A 17,935-nucleotide genomic window follows, 5' to 3' on the forward strand; every position below is an offset into this window, starting at 1 on the left:
AGTTTTCAAGCTGTTAACACTTCTGTGAGTCGATTAACTTACCTAGGATAATGCCTAAAACAAAAATAAGTCACAGGAGGACATGGTAGGAAGCTATAGGAAGATGGAGTAGGAAGCTACTTGAGAGGAACCAAGCCACCAAAACCTGCATGTTCTAAGTGCCGCTAACTGGTCCCTTCCTTCTTTCTGAAACCTTATAGTCTAGCTGGGGGTAGGCTGTGGGGAAGGAAATTTGACTTTAGAAGGCTAGTTATCCCAAAGTAAATAAATAGGAGGGCCTGGGATGGTAAGGCTCCAGAATGCCCAGACTCTGCAAGGCCAGGCTGACAGCCTAGAGGAGAGAATGGCTCAGAAAGGCAGCACAGCAATAAATTAGATCACTTGGCTCTGACTGTTTCCCCAGTTATCAAGGACAATGCATTTTCACACAAAGTGCAACAGCTGGGGCATCAAGGTACTCTGTAACATTATTCATTTGTTGGGATTGCTAGTGGGTGAACAGCAAAAGGACCTTACTGCTTTCCTGTACTCTTTCATCCTTTGTGTATTTAAAATCGACGCTCATGGTCTACCCTAGATAGGTAGGTGTAGTGAATCCATAGTAAATTACCCTCTTGGGCAGCAGATGGAAGCTTTTATTTTTAGAGCTGGATTTGGTAGGAGGAGTTAGGCTTCTGGGCCACAATTCAAAATGATCAATGTGAATCACAAAATTAACCTGTTCCCCAATGTCAAAAGGTCTGGGGCCTGGGAGCCTGCAGAGTGGCTTCCTATTTAAGATTTTACAGAATTGTAGAAGGCACGCTTCTCTCATCTCATCAACTAAAAGGTGTTTTTTTTTTCAAGATCTGGCTAAAGTAAAAGCAAATTTGGGAGGGGGGTGGGTAGGTAGAAAGGCATGCCTTTTATGAAAAGGGAGGCCTGCTGACTACTCTTTAGAGTTAAATAAATCTCAATGAAAGAACAGCTTATTAAATTTCAGCGGCTTCCTATAAGCTAGACCTAAGAGATGGCCATGATTTATATCCCATTCCTATTAGCCAAAATTCTCTGCCAAAGATGGAATCCTAGAATCTTAGAGCTGGAAAAGTTAGAAGTCATCTAGACCAGACCAAGGATATTCTCTACAGCCTCTCTCTTAGACATCCAGCTTCTACTAGAATACCTCCAGTGATATGGATCTCACTATCTTACAAATCAGCACTTTCCATTGTTAAATGATTTTAAAAGGAAAGTGTTCACAGGAGTTGAAATCTGCTTCCTCATAATGCCTGTCAATCCTGGTTCTGCCCTATGAAAGTTCAAGTCTTTCTTCCATATGACATTGCTTCAAATATTTGAAGACAGCTATCCCATCTGCCCTCTCTCAAGCTTTCTCTAGGTGAGGGATCTCTTAAATTTCTTCAACAATGCTCCATATAATATAGATTCCAGATCCATCACCATCCTGGTTACCCTCCTCTGGCCATACACCTTTTTTTTATCAATGACACACCTAAAATTTGCAATGAACAGAAAACTTCAGGTGTTGCTTAACTTGTGAGCCTATCACGTCATTCAGGATACAAGAATTTTACAAATATGGCCTTATGTTGCATTGGTTGTTTTGTTTTGTTTTCCCAGTGCTCTTACAGTGTTGGTCACAGTAAGCAAGGCACTGGAAAAATTGCTACTTCTTGTCTGGCATTTTCACTTCATGTATATTTTTTATGTATACATTAATCTTAGCATCACAGTGACTACAGGGTTGCAACAATTCAGGTAAGATAATTCTGGGTGTAAAAACAAAGAATCCACACCAGAATCTTTTCTAATACATATGGAACGTTGCAGGAATCTTCCATTTGTTTGGTTATGAAGATCTCCCAGAACTGGTGTATGATTGTCCTCATAGGCTAATATCTTCTATGGCTACAATAGTGGTTATTTTAAAATAAGATTTCAAGGGCTTCTAAGCCCTAAATCCTGCATATTTGAAGTATGTTTTAGTTTGCCTTCTATCCTTTAAGGAATGGTAGAATGCTTTTGAAAAAATCTAACCTCTGTCTGAGGGAAAGAAGGGAACAGTTAGATTGACAGCAGCAATAGCAAAATAGAGACAAGGCCTCTCTACACCTCAGCAGCTGTAGTAACTAAAAATCAGGTATAAAAAAAAAGAAAGAAAGAAAAACTCCAACTGAAATTAGCTCGGGTTTATTTCTTCCCTATCAAGTGTCCCATATATTCACAATGGGAAGACTGGCTGACAAGGGCTATAGGTAAAGGAAGAAAGAGCGAACCTGGGGAGTATGGAGAATTTGCCATTCCAACATTTGTCATGTGAATGAATGGAAACTCGGGACCTAGCCATTTATTCATCTAACATTCATCAAGGTTCTCTTGTATTTAAAGCATTGGGCTAAACACTAGTAGAGATAAAAAATTTAGATTATGGTTCCTGCCTTTATGAGGTTTAGAGATTAAATCCAATTAGGTAACAATAACACAAAACTATGACAAGGTATGGTAGGAGAGGTATTATCGCCATTTTACTGATGAAGATGCTGAGGTATAGAAAAGTTAAATAACTTTCTTGGCTCCTGGGAACAGAGAAGATCAACCAATGGAAATTATAGGGAGGTCGATTTCAGCTCAATATTTGGGAAGTCTTCTAATAATTCAGTTGTTGAGCTGTGGAAATGTTTCGTTTGAAAACAGCAAATTTCATGGTCATTGGAGGTTTAAGGATGAGGCTGGAGAGCTGTTGGTCAGTAAGGTTGTAGAAAAGAGTCAAGCTTCAGTTAGGGCTTAGCTAAGATGACCTCTATGGTCCCTCCCAAGGCTAAGACTGTAATTCTATATATTCTATAATACTGCCCTTTTCTGCTTCCCTTCTCTTAAGGTAAGTAATTGCCTCTGTTTCTTCAACTGTAAAATGGGGATAATAATAGCACATATCTTGTAAAGTGCTTTGTAGGTGTTATATATATTATTCCTTTTCCCTGCCCTTCTCTGAAATCCTTGTATTTCTCCAGTTGGTCCCTTAGCCCTCCAGAGAAATGAACTAACTGGCTTATTTTCTTGCTCCTGCCTCCATCATGTCTTGCCCTTTTTCCAATTCTGTGCCTTTGTTCTCTTCTTTCAGAATGTCTGGAGCATGCTCCCTCCTCCCTTTCAGAGCCTTTAAAATTTTCTTACCTATTTTTTAAAGCCTAACTTAATTGTGCACATTTGCTACAGAATGGGGATGGTTCTGGCTCAGATTGTACTGTATACCTTTCCTAAAGACAAGGATAGGCCTTAAGTCAGGTTGGATTACACTCTAGTACTATCTGCTTCTCTTTTTATGCAAAGAAGACTGATGGCAAAAAGGTAATAAAAAGTCAGAAGGAGACAAGATTTAATTCCCCATTTCCTCTTCCTCCAAGCCTGGGATTCTTAACCAGTTTTCACAGACCTTTTTGGCAGACAGGTGAAGCCTCTCAGAATAATGTTTTTTAAATGCATAAAATAGAATACATAGGATTGCAAAGGAACCCAATAGTATTGAAATATACTTATCACAATATTAAAAAACAAAGTTCCCACTCCTAGGTTAAGAATCCCTGCTATAAGTCATCCTATCACTCTTCTCTTTTAGTCACTGTTTATAACAAGTTTTTTTTTTTTTTTTCAAATCTACTCTTCCCTATTCCTCTGGAGAGTTTGGTCCCAGATTGTGCAATAAGGCAAGGGTTTTAGAGGTAAAGAGTCCAATGCTGAGGTCTTTGGGGTGAAGAGGAAGGCCTCCTTTCCTTTTTGCTAAAAAACTCATGAATTCTGCCTTTCTCTTTGTTCCTCTTCTTTGTTTTAGACTCTAATGAAAACAGAAATGGCATCAATGGATTAGATTCCTTTGTGGCCCTGAGCAGTTGTATTTGTCATATTCAGCAGCTAAGTACAGATTTGGGTCAGATGGTGGAGATTTAATTCTGCAAAACCAGAGTTTCCTGGCTACACATGGCTGGAAAATCATCCTGTTGAGGAGGCTAGAAACCTTTGCAAAGTGGCCTATTAAGTGCTGATCCCTATTTCTTCAGGCCTGCTCAAGGTATGACTGACATAACTCTTGCAGGAAGCAAGATTGTGATGGTGAAGGAAAGCATCTTTGGGTGGTGATGTCTGAAGTCACCATGATCAATTGTTACTTTTGCCTTTATGCCATGATGATGATGATGATGATGATGATGATGACTTCTTGTATTTTTTTATGACAAAAAACAAAACCAAAAATCAAGATTGACAAAATGTTTTCCTTAAAACATCCCTATGAGGCCGACAATGTAAATATCATTGACACTCTCATTTTATAGATAAGGAAATTGAAGAACAGAGATATGAAATGACTTGTCCAGGGTCACACAAGTAGTAAGTGCTGGAATCAGGATTCAAATCCAGGGCTTCTGATCAGTGCTATCTTCATGATATTCTGCCATAGGTAGAGAATACCTTCATACTTTTTCTCCCTGCTATAACTATCCCCAGGCCCGCTTTATTCCTGCTTACCTCCTGCCATAAGCTCCACACCATATTTCTTTTCTTTTTTTCAATAACCCTTACCTTCTTCTAAGTATATACTTAGTTATTACTAAGTAATGGTTCCAAGGCAGAGGAGCAGTAAGGGCCAGGCAATTGGGATTAAGTGCCTTTGCCCAGGGCCATGGAGCTAAGAATTGTCTGAGACCAGATATGCCCACATCATACTTCTTCATCCTCCTCCACTCCTTTATTCACACTAGCTGCTGTTCTCTTTCCAAGCCTGCTGCTGCTCAAACAACCCTGTCGTGTCCTAAGCTTCTCAGCTGCCTGGGAACAATGATTTCATGGGCTGACTCAGGCTGGGATGAGCGAAGGTCCCTGATGAACAAAGTGGTCCCAATCTCAGCCAAAGGAGGCAAACTGCTTTAGGTAAATATCTGAGGAATCTTGGAACCAACTCTTTCTCCTCTGCTCCAAGGGAACAGAGTGCTTTCTCCTCTTTTGTACCCCCGCCCCCGCAAAAAAGAAGAAGCAAAAGTTGATTTTCCAATCAGTTTTATTTGTTTGCTTCCCATTTGTATCCACAAGCCTCAGGTCACCTTAACTGATAATGAGTTGAAGATCCATCAACTCAAAGTTTGGCTATAGACTCACTAGCTCCCAGAAAGCTGAGTGATGATGAGCATCTGCTTCTACATTTTCCTAAGACTTCTATACCAAATGGTGATGATTGACAATAGAGCCTGATACATAGTACAAGTCTATTATTGCTGCTACTGTGGATAAACAATGCTTGAGTTGGTGAAAGTTGAGGTGAGTACCACTTTTTGAAGTTCTAAATTGGTTCTACCATTTTCTGGCAGCCCTAGAGCATCCTGGGATGACACTTTCCCTACTTCTCTCCTAGTCAGTGCTGAGAATGATAATATTTGGGGCATAATTTGGGTTCAAATTCTCTCAAGTCCTCTCTCTCACCTATTTGAGGCCTTGGTAGTGATGAGATGGGCTGAACATGTGAAGCAAAGAGAATTGGACCTGAATCAAGAGACATGGGATCACACCCTGATTGCCATTTTCTAGTTGTATGACAATGAGGAAGGCCACAACATCTGGGGGCTTCTGTTTTCTTATTTGTAAGATAAGGGGGCTATACATAATGACTTCTAAGATTCCTCAAAGCTCCAAATCTATGGTCATTAGGGGTCAAAGCCATGCTTGAAGGCCAAACTGGAAATGAAGTTCTGAGATGCTACTTTTATGATTTGGGGCTTAAGGGGGAATATGACTCCATTTGATTATTTAAACTGTCCCATTCAAATGTAAAATTCTACAGAGAAGTCTGTATAATGTAATTGTGAGTAATCAATGATAGGTTATATATTCAAACTAAAGAATATAAAGGAAGGCTTTTGTGGGTCTAGAGACTGAATCCATTTTAAACATTACCTAGTATAAAGAACAGTCATATGCTATCAATGTTACATCAGGAAACCACCATATAGAAATATAAGTAATAATGCTGCCTGGCATTTGTTCATCACTTTATGATTTTCAGTCATTTTACATGAATTATCTTGTTTGATTGTCAAGACAATTTTGTGATCAAATAAATTTATCTTTCTATCCCAGGTGAATGACCTCCCCAAAACAGGAAAGGAATATGCTGACAAAGCCAGGCTATGCTATCAAGCAGTTTTTCAAAGGCAGCAGGTTCCTGTGGCTCTGAGCTACCTGCTACTCCATTTTCAGGAAAAAAAAAAGAAAAGAAAAAAGGAAGGTTCCCTACAGAGGGATGGATTATCCTCTGGAGAAGGTCCTATATTTTAAGAGTCAGCTTCAGAAGGGACCTTAGAGATCATTTGGTTCAATCATCTCATTTTACAAATGAAGAAATAGACTCAGAGAAAGCGTGATACTTTCCCAAGGCCACAGACCAGAAATGGAAGAATAAGAATTTGAATATGAGGGCAACAATTTGGGGTCAGCTGTCTTCTGACTTTAAATCCAGTGCTCTGGTTCTACTGTCCCCTAATGATTTCGTACAGGAAGGTGCTTTTAATAATCTCAAAGGGAAATGAAATGAAAAATTTCAAAACAAGACTGATTTAACTTTTAAAGTTAAAAACATACATGTATGTATCTCTCACACAGCAATGTAGGAGGTACTGTGAAATCAAACCATTAGCTGGTCTCAGCCCTGAAGAGGTAGGGATCCCTGATCAAGTTACCTGCAAGGCTGAAATGAATAAATGAAGACAAATGGGAAACTGTACATTTCTATGCTACTTGCCCTCTCAGGAGGACTCCTCTCAATTCAAGAATATTTTTTCTGCTCTAATTCGAGGACTTACAAGTCAATCCATTTGATATATCTGCAAAACCAAACCAAACCAAACCAAACCAAAAAAAACTAGAAGCTAAAATACCAGGACATTCTGACAAGAGGGAAATACAAGTAATGGAACATGAAGTTGACATATACAGATAAAGATCCTCTATTTTTTTAGGTAAACTCTTACCCTCTGTTTTAGAATCAATACTGGGTATTGGTTCCAAGGCAGAAGAGTTGGAAGGGCTAGGCAATGGAGTTAAGTGACTCGCCCAGTGTCACACAGCTAGGAAGTGTCAGAGGCCATATTTGAAGCCAGGACTTTCCATCTCTGGGCCTGCCTCTTAATCTGACAGGCCACCTAGTTGCTCCCAAAATAAAGACTCTTGACAAGAAACGATTGGTGATGAGATGGTTTCATGTAGCCCTTGGATTCCACCATGACATTTATTTATCTTATTCATGATGTGACATGGCAATAAAAATATTAAGAATATGGGTAACTATAGCAAAAAGTACAGGCTGTGAATTAAAACATGAACCATCAACCCATGGAAAGTAAAAAAAAAAAAAGTTGTGGGTTACTATTTTTGTTTCTAGTTCAAGTTGATTATCTGAAGCCAGAAATGATTACCATTTTTCTTTCCCCTTTGCTAAAAGACCTAACATTGGTCAATTAGATCCTTGTAACACCAGGAAAATCCTCATGTTGCAAACACTAAAAGTACAGATGAAAGGCCTTATTCTGAGCATAATTATTTCCCAAAGAGGCAAAACTTCCAGTCATAAATTTACATTTTGGGTTTGCCCTAAAACATTTAGATATGAATGGGTTTACCTTAAATGAATTGATAAAGATGATAATACTTTGGTGAAAATTAAATTCAGAATGTAAAATGAGATTACTCAACCATAAACCAAACTTCTAACATTAAGAATTTAACATATCAGCTAAGGTCTTTAAGATATTATAATTAAGTACAAAAACATCAGTATTTGAGCATTAGCATTTGTGAAATGTTTAATGTTTTTTAAATGGTTCAAGCAAGATACACATTTTTTCCTATTATGAAAAAATACTCTATCCAGAGTCCAATTTTTTACTACCAAATAAATGAATGTTTAAAAGATGCTGTCAATTGACAAAAAACAAACAAACAAAAAAAAACACTCCACACAACCCATTAAAATAGCTGATTTCCATGCCAAGTGAAACAAAATATTTTCTCCTTGACAAGCTACTTACATTTAAATGAAAACAGGGCAAATTTGGTCAATAATATGGATTACATATAACAAAAAGGACCTTAGATCACGTTAATACAAGGATCAGAAAGCAGCAACTTCAATTAAAACCACCCAATTATTTAACCAACTTTAAAATACAACAAAAATAAATTAATTTGTTTTAAATGGAAGGGCTTAGACAAGTAGCTTTTTGACCCATGAGTCCATCTCAGCAGCAGGAATCACAATGAGGCAGGAATCTGCTGAAGCCGGGCAAAAACCCCAAATCCAACAAATGGCCCCAGTATTAGTAATCAAAAGGCATTTGCAAAACATATTTCGTTGGTTAGTAGCGGGGGGGCTCTGAGGCAGCCACCACCTACAGTTTAGTTCCTCTCATACTTTGAAATATAGCAGTATTGGGGATGAACACACATTTTCCATTAGCAGTAAACAATTGGGAGATTTTGCCTTTTAACAATGGGATGTTTTCATTTCTGTACTGTCTGTAAAACATGCCAATGGTAATGCTATTATGAATGCACGCCTTTCCTTTAAAATCCTCTATTATCCACTTATGTTTTCCTTGCATTGGGATTTAAGAATGCCTCTTTATTGAGACAAGTAATATGTCATCATTTTGTTCAGCTAACAGGCCTGACAGCCCTGTCTCCTTGAGTTAAGAATAGTAGATCTCCAATTCTTACATTGCTGGCAAAAACTGGCAGAATAAATGGGAATTAGCCACCGAGTGCTAAGGTTTTTTTATTCCAAAAGATTGAGATAATTTACCTTCACTACAATTAAATTTGGCCAGAGATGGTGATTTTTAATAAAAACGATCTTGCCTATATTTTGCAATAATTTATCTGAATGTGATTCTTCTGTACTTTAACAAATAACATCTCTATTCACTATTTCTCTTGTCTTTTTGATCCTTTTTCCTACTTATCATCTTCTTTATTTGAAACAGATTTTTAACAGATAATCTTGATCGTTACAACAATATCTTGCCTGCATTTTATTCAAATAATTCTTAAAAACAGCTTAAAAAGCCGTTTGGAATAACATCAAGCTTGCCATCAATCAAACGAAAAAATTCCGCTGGCGGTTGTATAAACATCAGATCAAGTCTGATGTCTTCAAGGATTTCAGAGTGAACCATAAAAAACTCCATTAACTTCTGACAAAGAATGCAAATTAATCACAACATGGGGTGAAATGAAATTAAAGGCTCTTTTCTAATCAATGACAAGGCAGGATGAAATATTTGTTACTCTCTCTGCACTCAGACTGCCTAGATGTTTGCACTTCCCCTGAAAAGCCCCAAATGTAAGGTGTGAGTACAGATTCACCCACAGTAGCTGTTTAGCCCTCCCCCCCAGAGCTATCTGCTTACAAGTCGTGGAGATTCACAAAACACACTAATCATCTGAATCTCAGGTGCATCCAATTTGTTATTCACACTCTCCCATGCCAGTGAAAAGCCTGGCGCAGACAGATGCACCAGGAACCCTAAATGACAGTTTTGGCCTCGGGAAGTTCGATCACTACAGCAAAATCTAGTACAGCCTCCAGGTGAAATGTCTGGAGCTCCATATGGAGCAGGGAAAATTAACAACAAGATGAAAATCGCTGCAGCAGCGGGGAGTCTGAATTTTTGAAAAAAAAATGAAATTTAAAGATGAAGAAAGAGAAGTAATAAATTAATGGGGTGTGAAAACATTCAAAGCTTTACAATACCAGGGGCACTATTTGCTCAGATTTTTTCCCTTTTTTTTTTTTTTAACTTCAGGTCATTTTGATGTAATTTATTAACCAAGATCAGGAATTGTAGCCAAAAGAAGAAAAACATTTTTATACATACAAAAGTACTTTAAATACACTTGTGTCTACATTGTCTTCACTTTCCTCTAGCCTCTCACTTTCCAAATTTCCTACTGTCAAAAGAAGTCCATCACTTGGGAATGCCTTCTTAATGGATTTACTAGCATCCTAATGTACTGCACTGTGGTAAGGTTTGAATGTACAATGACAATTGTTAGCAGGCAATTCTTTTCATTTCTCCTAAATTGCATTGTCATTAAACAATCCATTGCCCACTATCATATTTTTTGAGTCTACTGAATTTGGATCTACATGATTAACTGTACAGTTTCAGGCCTCTTTCAGACCAGCACATCTTTGCAGATTAATCTCAGAACTAAATTACATAAGACACTACAATACCATTCAATGTTAAGTCTTTTTTAAAAAATTTCTTTCTATAAGGCCCAGTTCATAATCACACAAAGTCTGATCCTATTGGTTTTTCTCAGTTTTCCAGGTGACTGTCTATATATGGGAAAAAGGCGGAATAAATATGATTATAGAGGTTAATTGTATTGTTATCTATACTAGCATTAGTCTCAGCCTGACTTATCTTTATAATGAGTTTCTCAAAGGGCAGGGAAGAAGGCCTAAGTGAAAGGCTGAGATGGGGTGGGAAGAAGGCAGTAAGAAACAAATACGTTCTTTTTAAAGTAACAGGCTAAATATTACATATCTCCTCATATAATTTTTTTTAGGTTAATAGGCTTTCATTTCCCCTCCCACTTTCCCTTTAAGAAAAAATGAACCAAAAAAACCTATATAATAAATATGCATAGTCAAGCAAAAGAAATTCTTACATCGGGCATATCCAAAAATATAACTCATTCTATATTCTGAGTTTATCATCTTTCTGTCAGGCACTAAACATAGCAACATTCTAAACTTGTGAGGAAGCTAAGATGATGGTAGCAGTCACCTGTAGGGGACCAAAGCTTAGCTGAACATCTTCAGGTCTACTCTCGCTGGTAGGAGGAAGAGGAGCTGCTGCTGCTGCTGAGGCTGGGAACTAATAGTGTGGTGCCGTGTAGCACCTGTGGTACTCCGACATTCATTATCTTGTTGGGTTCTCACAAATCATCCTCATTTTACAGATGAAGAAACTGAATTTCAGCGAGGTTACAGAATTAGAGCCAAGGCCCAAGATCTTACAAGAAATTAAATGGTAGAATTAGGGCCAGGAAACAGGTTTCTTAACGTCTATAATCTCTTTATGTAACTATCAGCTGAAATCTCATGACTTGATCTGAATCTAGCACAAGTTATATTCCCATTTGGAGAAACAATGTATGGGCACAGCCCTTATAATTAATCACTCCCAAATGCCCAGCCTGAAGCGGATCCAATCCTCAGGTAAAATGGAGATACTTTTTATTTCTCCTCAAACCATTCCCCTTGGCCACCAGCATACCATACGTGACCCTGTCTTGGGAAAGAGTAGGTTTGAACCATTGCAGAAACCAAACCTGACTTTGCCTGGACACTCTGGAAGAAAAGAGTCCTCATTAGGATGTGGTAAAATACCACCATTAAGGAATGGCCTGATCAGATGCAAAGATGAGTTGAGGGCAATGAATTAATGATACCAAACCTACTCAACAGAGGCACAGGTATCTGAAAATAAGTGACAAGGCAGAGTGGACTTGGGTCACTACAACACTTACTACTGTTACTGTACTGTGTACTTTTATTATAAAAGAGGTCTCATTCTACTTTGAAGCCTGCAAAGGTCTTTAATTAAAATAGAGGGAAGGGTCTATCATCTATGGGCTTGAGAGACACTGATGGAGTGGGCGGAATCCTGCCTCCAACTCTTACTAGCTGGGTGACCATGCACTTAAAATCTCTATGCCTGTTTCTTCATCTGTAAAACGTAATAATGATATTGTAATACCTCTCACAGTGCTGTTGTGAGAGTCAAATGAGATAATGTATTTATAAACCTTTTATAAATCTTAAAACACTCTATAAATATCTGCTGTTACTATCATTGCTGTTATTCTCTCATTCAAAGTCCTTTGGGTCCCACATTTCAAAGGGATATTTTTTCATACCCAAAGTCTGTATCATATTGATGAAATATTTAAGGACTCAAACACATTAACACTACTTTGAAAATATCAGGGTGGCAAAAAATGGTAGGGGCATTCTTATTAAGCTTTGAGTTCTGCAATGGACCCAAAGCTTCAGGATGTGTTTGGAAGGTGTAAGCATGAAAGGGGGTATTTTGAGTCTAAAGAGATTTTTCTTTGGGGTTACTAAATAGTCTCTTTAAAGGTAGGGATTTTCTCTGTAGTTCTCAATCAGTATGAAAGGATTTCTCCCTCTCCCTACTAGCCCTAGATGAGTCTGGTTCTAACCGCAATAGGATTTTTGATAGAACTTTCTTACTTCTTAGGTAAGAGAGCTGTCTTTCAGAAGGCCACTTCACACCTGACCACGTATGGGGAACTTCATACTGGGAAGGAGCAGAAGAATGAGTCAGTGTGGGTGAAGGAGGACTGGAGTCTAGGAACCAATCAATACCTGGAGCAATTGAGTTCCAGTAGGAACTGAGACTTGGTTTCTAACACTGTCAGTGACTAGACTTGCATGCTTAGGGATCTGTGGTCTCTTAGGAGTTCTTATATAAGAAAGCCCTTTGCCCACAAAGCCATTACTTTTGTGAGCCCTCAGTATGAGACATTATCCAATGAGGGGGCTTAGAGCAAGAACAGAGAACTGGATTTGAATACTGCTTCTAATCTTTACAAGCCCTGTGACCATGTGGGCATGTCACTTAACCTCTCTGAGCCTTGGATCCCTCATCTATAAAATGAATATAAAAATCCTTGTATTATTAGTTGTGTTGGCTAAGTATATTTAATTACTATACTTTTAAAAAATTATTACACTTTCAAAACAAGTACTAAGCAGTTTTCATTTCAGTCTAGTCTTAGAGATAAGCATAAATACTACACATTTCTCTTGCTATAGCTTTTTTTTTTTTCTGAGTAGAAAAAGGTAAAGAAGATAAGAAAGAAGTACCAATCCCTGACCCCCCCTCCACCCTTACCTCCAGTCTAGGTGAACATTATACTCTAAAGCTGTGGAATCAGTAAACCCAAATTGCCAACTCAAAGCGGAGCATAAATCATTATTGGCTTTGAGCAAAGAGACAAAGTTTTGTTTGTAACTTTAGCTCTGGGAAATAGGCCTGATGGTGTCAAAGGTGGTTTCTAATAAAATCTCAATTTGGTGACAACACTCAATCAGGAGTCAAGGAAAACTGCTTCTCTCTACTCTGGCATAAAGGTCAATGCTAACTAGGGAGTTCAGTGTATTTGAATTTTCTAACTTCCACTTGACCGATCAAGTAAATGTGTATTTAGACATTAAGAAAAAAATGCCCAGTAGGTGCCCAGTAGACCAGAATTGCTACCATGTACACACTCCTTTCTGAAAGTTCTGTCATGGCCTTTAACTCTTCATATCTCGTAAGCTGTCATACGCGGTGATTTCTCGGATTCACTACTTACTATCCTTTAAAAAATAAACAGTGCATCTCTAGCATCTGGTAATGGTCTCATTTCTTATTGTCTTTAGAGTACAGAACACAAATTTTACAGAGGTGGCTTCGTTTTCTTTTTCTGCTTCAAGAGTTGGAATAAAACATCCTAAATAAAGGATTTAAAATGTACTTGCCACTCCAGAGGTTTGATCAGAAATCGAATCCAGATTCGGAATCTGATGGGTTTTCTATATTATAAATGCATTTACTGAAAGTATGAAGAAACGGCATGCTAAAATTTCATTCAAAACCAGTGTTAGCATGAATGTCACACTAGTAACTTTGGGTATTGAAGGAAGTTAGGGTTACACAAAGGAGCGGGCCAACGTGAAAAAGATGGCTACAATACTGTGAGGCAACCTGCTAACAACCTGGATGGTTTCTCCTAGCCATCAGACAGCTTGAGCTTTAAAAAGGACAGGAAGCAAGAGGTTTCCCACATGGGTGCCTAGAGAATTTGTTTAAAACAGCTTATAAAGATGGTAGAGAGAATGAGTTCCATCCTATTATTCAATAACCACGGTTGTGATGCATCTGCATAATCTAACCACGCATAAATTAGTATGTGTAATACAACAGTTATTTGCATAATAATAGCAAGTTAATAGATGCTTAAAGAGCAGAGACCAACACCACCTTTAAATCAGACATGCCTCCAGGCACTCTGGCCTGTACAGACCAAGATGCCAGAAAAACAGTGAGTGTAAACCTGAGGAAAACATTCAAATTATTCATTCGATACCCACCCACCCCAACTCCCTTGGGTATTTCACTTAATTTTTGCCTCCTGCAATGGGGAATTGTTTTCAAAATAAGATATAGCTTATATTTTTAGTTCTGGCATATCTCTGGAATAAACATCTTAAAGCAGTGTTTAGAATTTAGTCGTTAATGTTAGTGCACTGAAGAATCATTCTGAAATGAGAGCATGAAGGGGTAGGGAGCAGAGAATAGGGAAGAGGGCAAGAAGAGATATAAAATCAAACTCCCATATAAAATCTGGTGCCAATTATATTGGATTTGATTACTAGAAACATGAAACAATGACCAGGGCCAGATTCTTTCCCTTTTAGTCTTTCAATTCAAACCGCTTCAATTAAATTCAAAATCCCAAAGAAGAAATCAGGGAAAGGGGGCTTTTCTTCCTCACTGCATAATACAAGCATGCAGTGAAGGAACTGGGGCTTGGGAAAAAAAAAAACCCCAATGCCAAAGTCTCACAAAGAAGCAGTGTGATTATTGCTTCCATCCCTCTCAGAAAAATAAAAATATCAGGAGCCAAAAAAAAAAATCAAAAATCAATAGAGACTTCTAAATGACTCCTTTAAGATATCGCTTTTCAATTTAACAGGACAGATTTATTTGTATGTGGCTCAAATGTTCACGATTGCTCCCTGCACCTTCATACATAGGAATGAATGTCACAGTGGCGAACGGCAGTAATGAACAATCTTACCTGAGGATATGGAAACCTCCCAAGAGCAAGCTGGGAAAGGAAATAATATTTGTCTAGTTATAGATTTGCATGCGGGGTAGATTTCCTTAAGACAGACAAGTACTAAATTTCACAATTGTATCCAGCAGAACAAACCGTACACCCTCCCCCCACCATGTTAAACACTTGACCTAAAAATAATCCTGTAATTCCATTAAAGGCTGTGTTTAGAATGGATAATTAAATGGACAGTGTTGCTTCCTTGATGAAATGTTTTACTTCTAACATCTTAAAAGTTTCCTTCATAATTTTTCTCTCTGTAATAACATTATCTATGCAAACATCATTTAGACTTCTATATGTGCACTGATATTTAAAAGCAGTAACAATTTAGTTGAATACTTACCAGTTTCTTAATAAGTAGTTAGTTGGTTTTAATATAGTGATTTACATATATTATCCCATTTTATCTCTGAAGGCCCTGTAAGGTAGGGGCGCTAATATCTCCACTTTACAGATGAGGAAATTAAGACTATAAAAAATTATTCACTAGTGTCTGAGCCTGTACTTGAACCCAGGTCTTTCTGATTCCAAGTCCAACACTCTCACCACCATGCCCCTATAGAATGAATATATTACTACAGAAATAACTGTCAAATTAGTAAACCTCTCATAGTCTTGGCTTTCCATCTATAAGATGGGAATTATTATTCCTAGGCAAGTACTTATTAAATATTTCATGACCTTGGAATGTACAACATTATGGAATTACAAGAATATTATTATAATGATAATGCCATCTGAGCTTTTATCAGTGATTTTTTTCTCACATTTAGCTGTGTCGATGTTAGAAAAATATAATATTCCAAGACTGTGAAGCTCAGACACGAAAGAAAAGAAAGGGAAAGAAACTGACATGAAGAGTGACCTAGAAAAGCTGAGATTCGAAGCCTAGAAACTATCATTGCTCTAGCTGTAATCTACTATTTGTAAACTGTTTAATCTTGGTCTCTGGTTCCTCATCAGCAAAGGAATAATTTACCCAAGAAAAGGAAGCTTGACTCCAAAGCTAAGCCTTTCTTTTTTTTTAAAGGTAAGTGTAACCAGAACTTTCACATTTAAATAAGTCACCTTTAGTCACCTTGAAAAGCTATACAATATAAGTCACTACATAAAACATTTTGTAACTCCTCTGGAGGAATTGCTTTCAGAGTCACAAAAAACTATTCTCATTATTTTTATGGTCATGCCCCATTTTGGACCAGAAATAAAGTGTTTCCCAGCTGGATCTTAGCCTCCTACTTTAGCCACCTGGCATCAGATTCAACTTTGAGTTATAACTTCTTTGAGGTCAAGAACTGTGTCTTATTTACCTTTTTATCTCTTCTTGTGAATAGAACATGCTGCTGTGCATTCATTACAGTAGAATATAAGCTTTTTAATGGCAGAAAATGCTTTCATTTTCTCAGTGTTATCAACCTAGCAAAGTACCCAACAAATACTTGTTGGATTAGACTACACAGATGAATTACTTAATAAATGATTATTGTTGAAGGAGTCAATTTATTACTTTTTATTTTTTTCAAAAATATTCAACCTAACCTCAATGGATTGAGATTTATTTACCAACACTGAAGATATATTTTTTTTTAATGTGTAGAAGTTTGAACAAAGGCAGCAGAGACAGAATAATTCTACAGTTTCCTAACGTGACTGCTTTGAAGAGAAAATGTTCATTTAGATGTGTAAGTTGTATATGTTTACAGACTAGTTACTTATTACTTTGTAGTCACATCTTATCTACCAAGCATCTATTAATGGTCGGTATTTCATGGCATCATAAAGTTACTTTGAAAAAATTTTTGTTCTGTACTTTACCTCTTTCCAGTGTAAACATAAAAGATACAATAAATGGGTACATCAGCAAAACTTTTGTTATTTTTAAGCATGTTTGTTGCATGTTCACAAAATATGTAAAAGTTCTAAATATACTGCTTTATTCTCACATATTATGCTGAATGTTCACCCCAATATTTTGTAAATACAGTGCTTCATGCCAATGAGAGTTTGCATAATGATTCAAAAGAAGTCGTTATGAGCTGTCATGTCAATAATATGTTGATTAAGGGTGCATACCATTCTAGACAGACATGACAGACAGTGATGGCTCACAAAAGCTGCTGCCTAGCATTACACTGATCTCTAGATTATACATTTTGCCTGTATTCTCTTTATAGCATTAGAAAATTACTAAGAAAAAATTAAAAAAGACAAGATATAGAAGCATGCTAAATGTTCCCTGGCTGGATGGGGGGTAAGAACTTTGTTTACAGCATAGCCTGGGCCTAATGCTATCTATATCAGGAAAAGATGCTTGTATCAATCCAGAGCGCATCCTGTAAAGTAGACCCTGAAAAGGTACAGTACACTGATCTTTGGCTTTTGTGAGTTAAAGAAAAAAAAAGTATGTGTGTATGTGTATGTGTGTGAAACATGGAAGGTGGAAAAAAGAAATGATGAAGTCCATTCTTCCCATATGCAAAAAAAAAAAAAAAACCAAAAACAACAACAACAACCCCCAAACCAAAACAAAACAATTCTCCATATTTCTAACCATCATGTGTCCTCTCCTATTGAAAAGCCAGGCTATAAGTAAACCTGGAAATAAGCGCTTGCTTTCTTGGCCAGCAGAAGTCAGAAGTGATCCTGGGCATCACTTTAAAGCTAGCCCAATTCCTACAGGCAAGAAAACTGGCTAATGAAAATTCAGGGTGGATCGGTCAATTTGGAAGCCTTTCCTTACAAGGCCAGTCTAGGTGCTTGGGGATAAGTGGTAGAGTTTGAACTCGTGAACTCATCTCTCTGTGACTAGCCAAGCTTTCTTTTTCTTGCACGTTTCCCTGACATCCTACTGAACGAGTCTCCCAGGAGAATCCCTTTCAAAGTATTGCCTTGGCGCTGGAGGACAGGAGAATAGCTCCTTGTCCATGACCAGTAGAGGCCACTGTAATAGCCACACAATCCCTTC

General features: G+C 37.6%; 1 protein-coding gene across 3 annotated transcripts in view; it reads right to left on the bottom strand.

The window, feature by feature from the left end:
- MAP2K5 (mitogen-activated protein kinase kinase 5) overlaps positions 1–17,935 on the bottom strand; it is a 334,021-nt gene that overhangs the window by 83,444 nt on the left and 232,642 nt on the right. For 2 of the 3 annotated variants that reach the window (XM_044665328.1, XM_044665327.1), the window contains one exon: positions 14,929–14,958. The exons of the other annotated variant lie outside the window; for it this stretch is intronic. In XM_044665328.1, the coding sequence (XP_044521263.1) occupies positions 14,929–14,958 (30 nt within the window). The remainder of the gene's footprint in view (positions 1–14,928; positions 14,959–17,935) is intronic. 3 annotated transcript variants of the gene reach the window in all.

The sequence above is a fragment of the Gracilinanus agilis genome, chromosome 2 (genome assembly GCF_016433145.1).
Source record: "Gracilinanus agilis isolate LMUSP501 chromosome 2, AgileGrace, whole genome shotgun sequence".
NCBI classification, from domain to species: Eukaryota; Metazoa; Chordata; class Mammalia; order Didelphimorphia; family Didelphidae; genus Gracilinanus; species Gracilinanus agilis.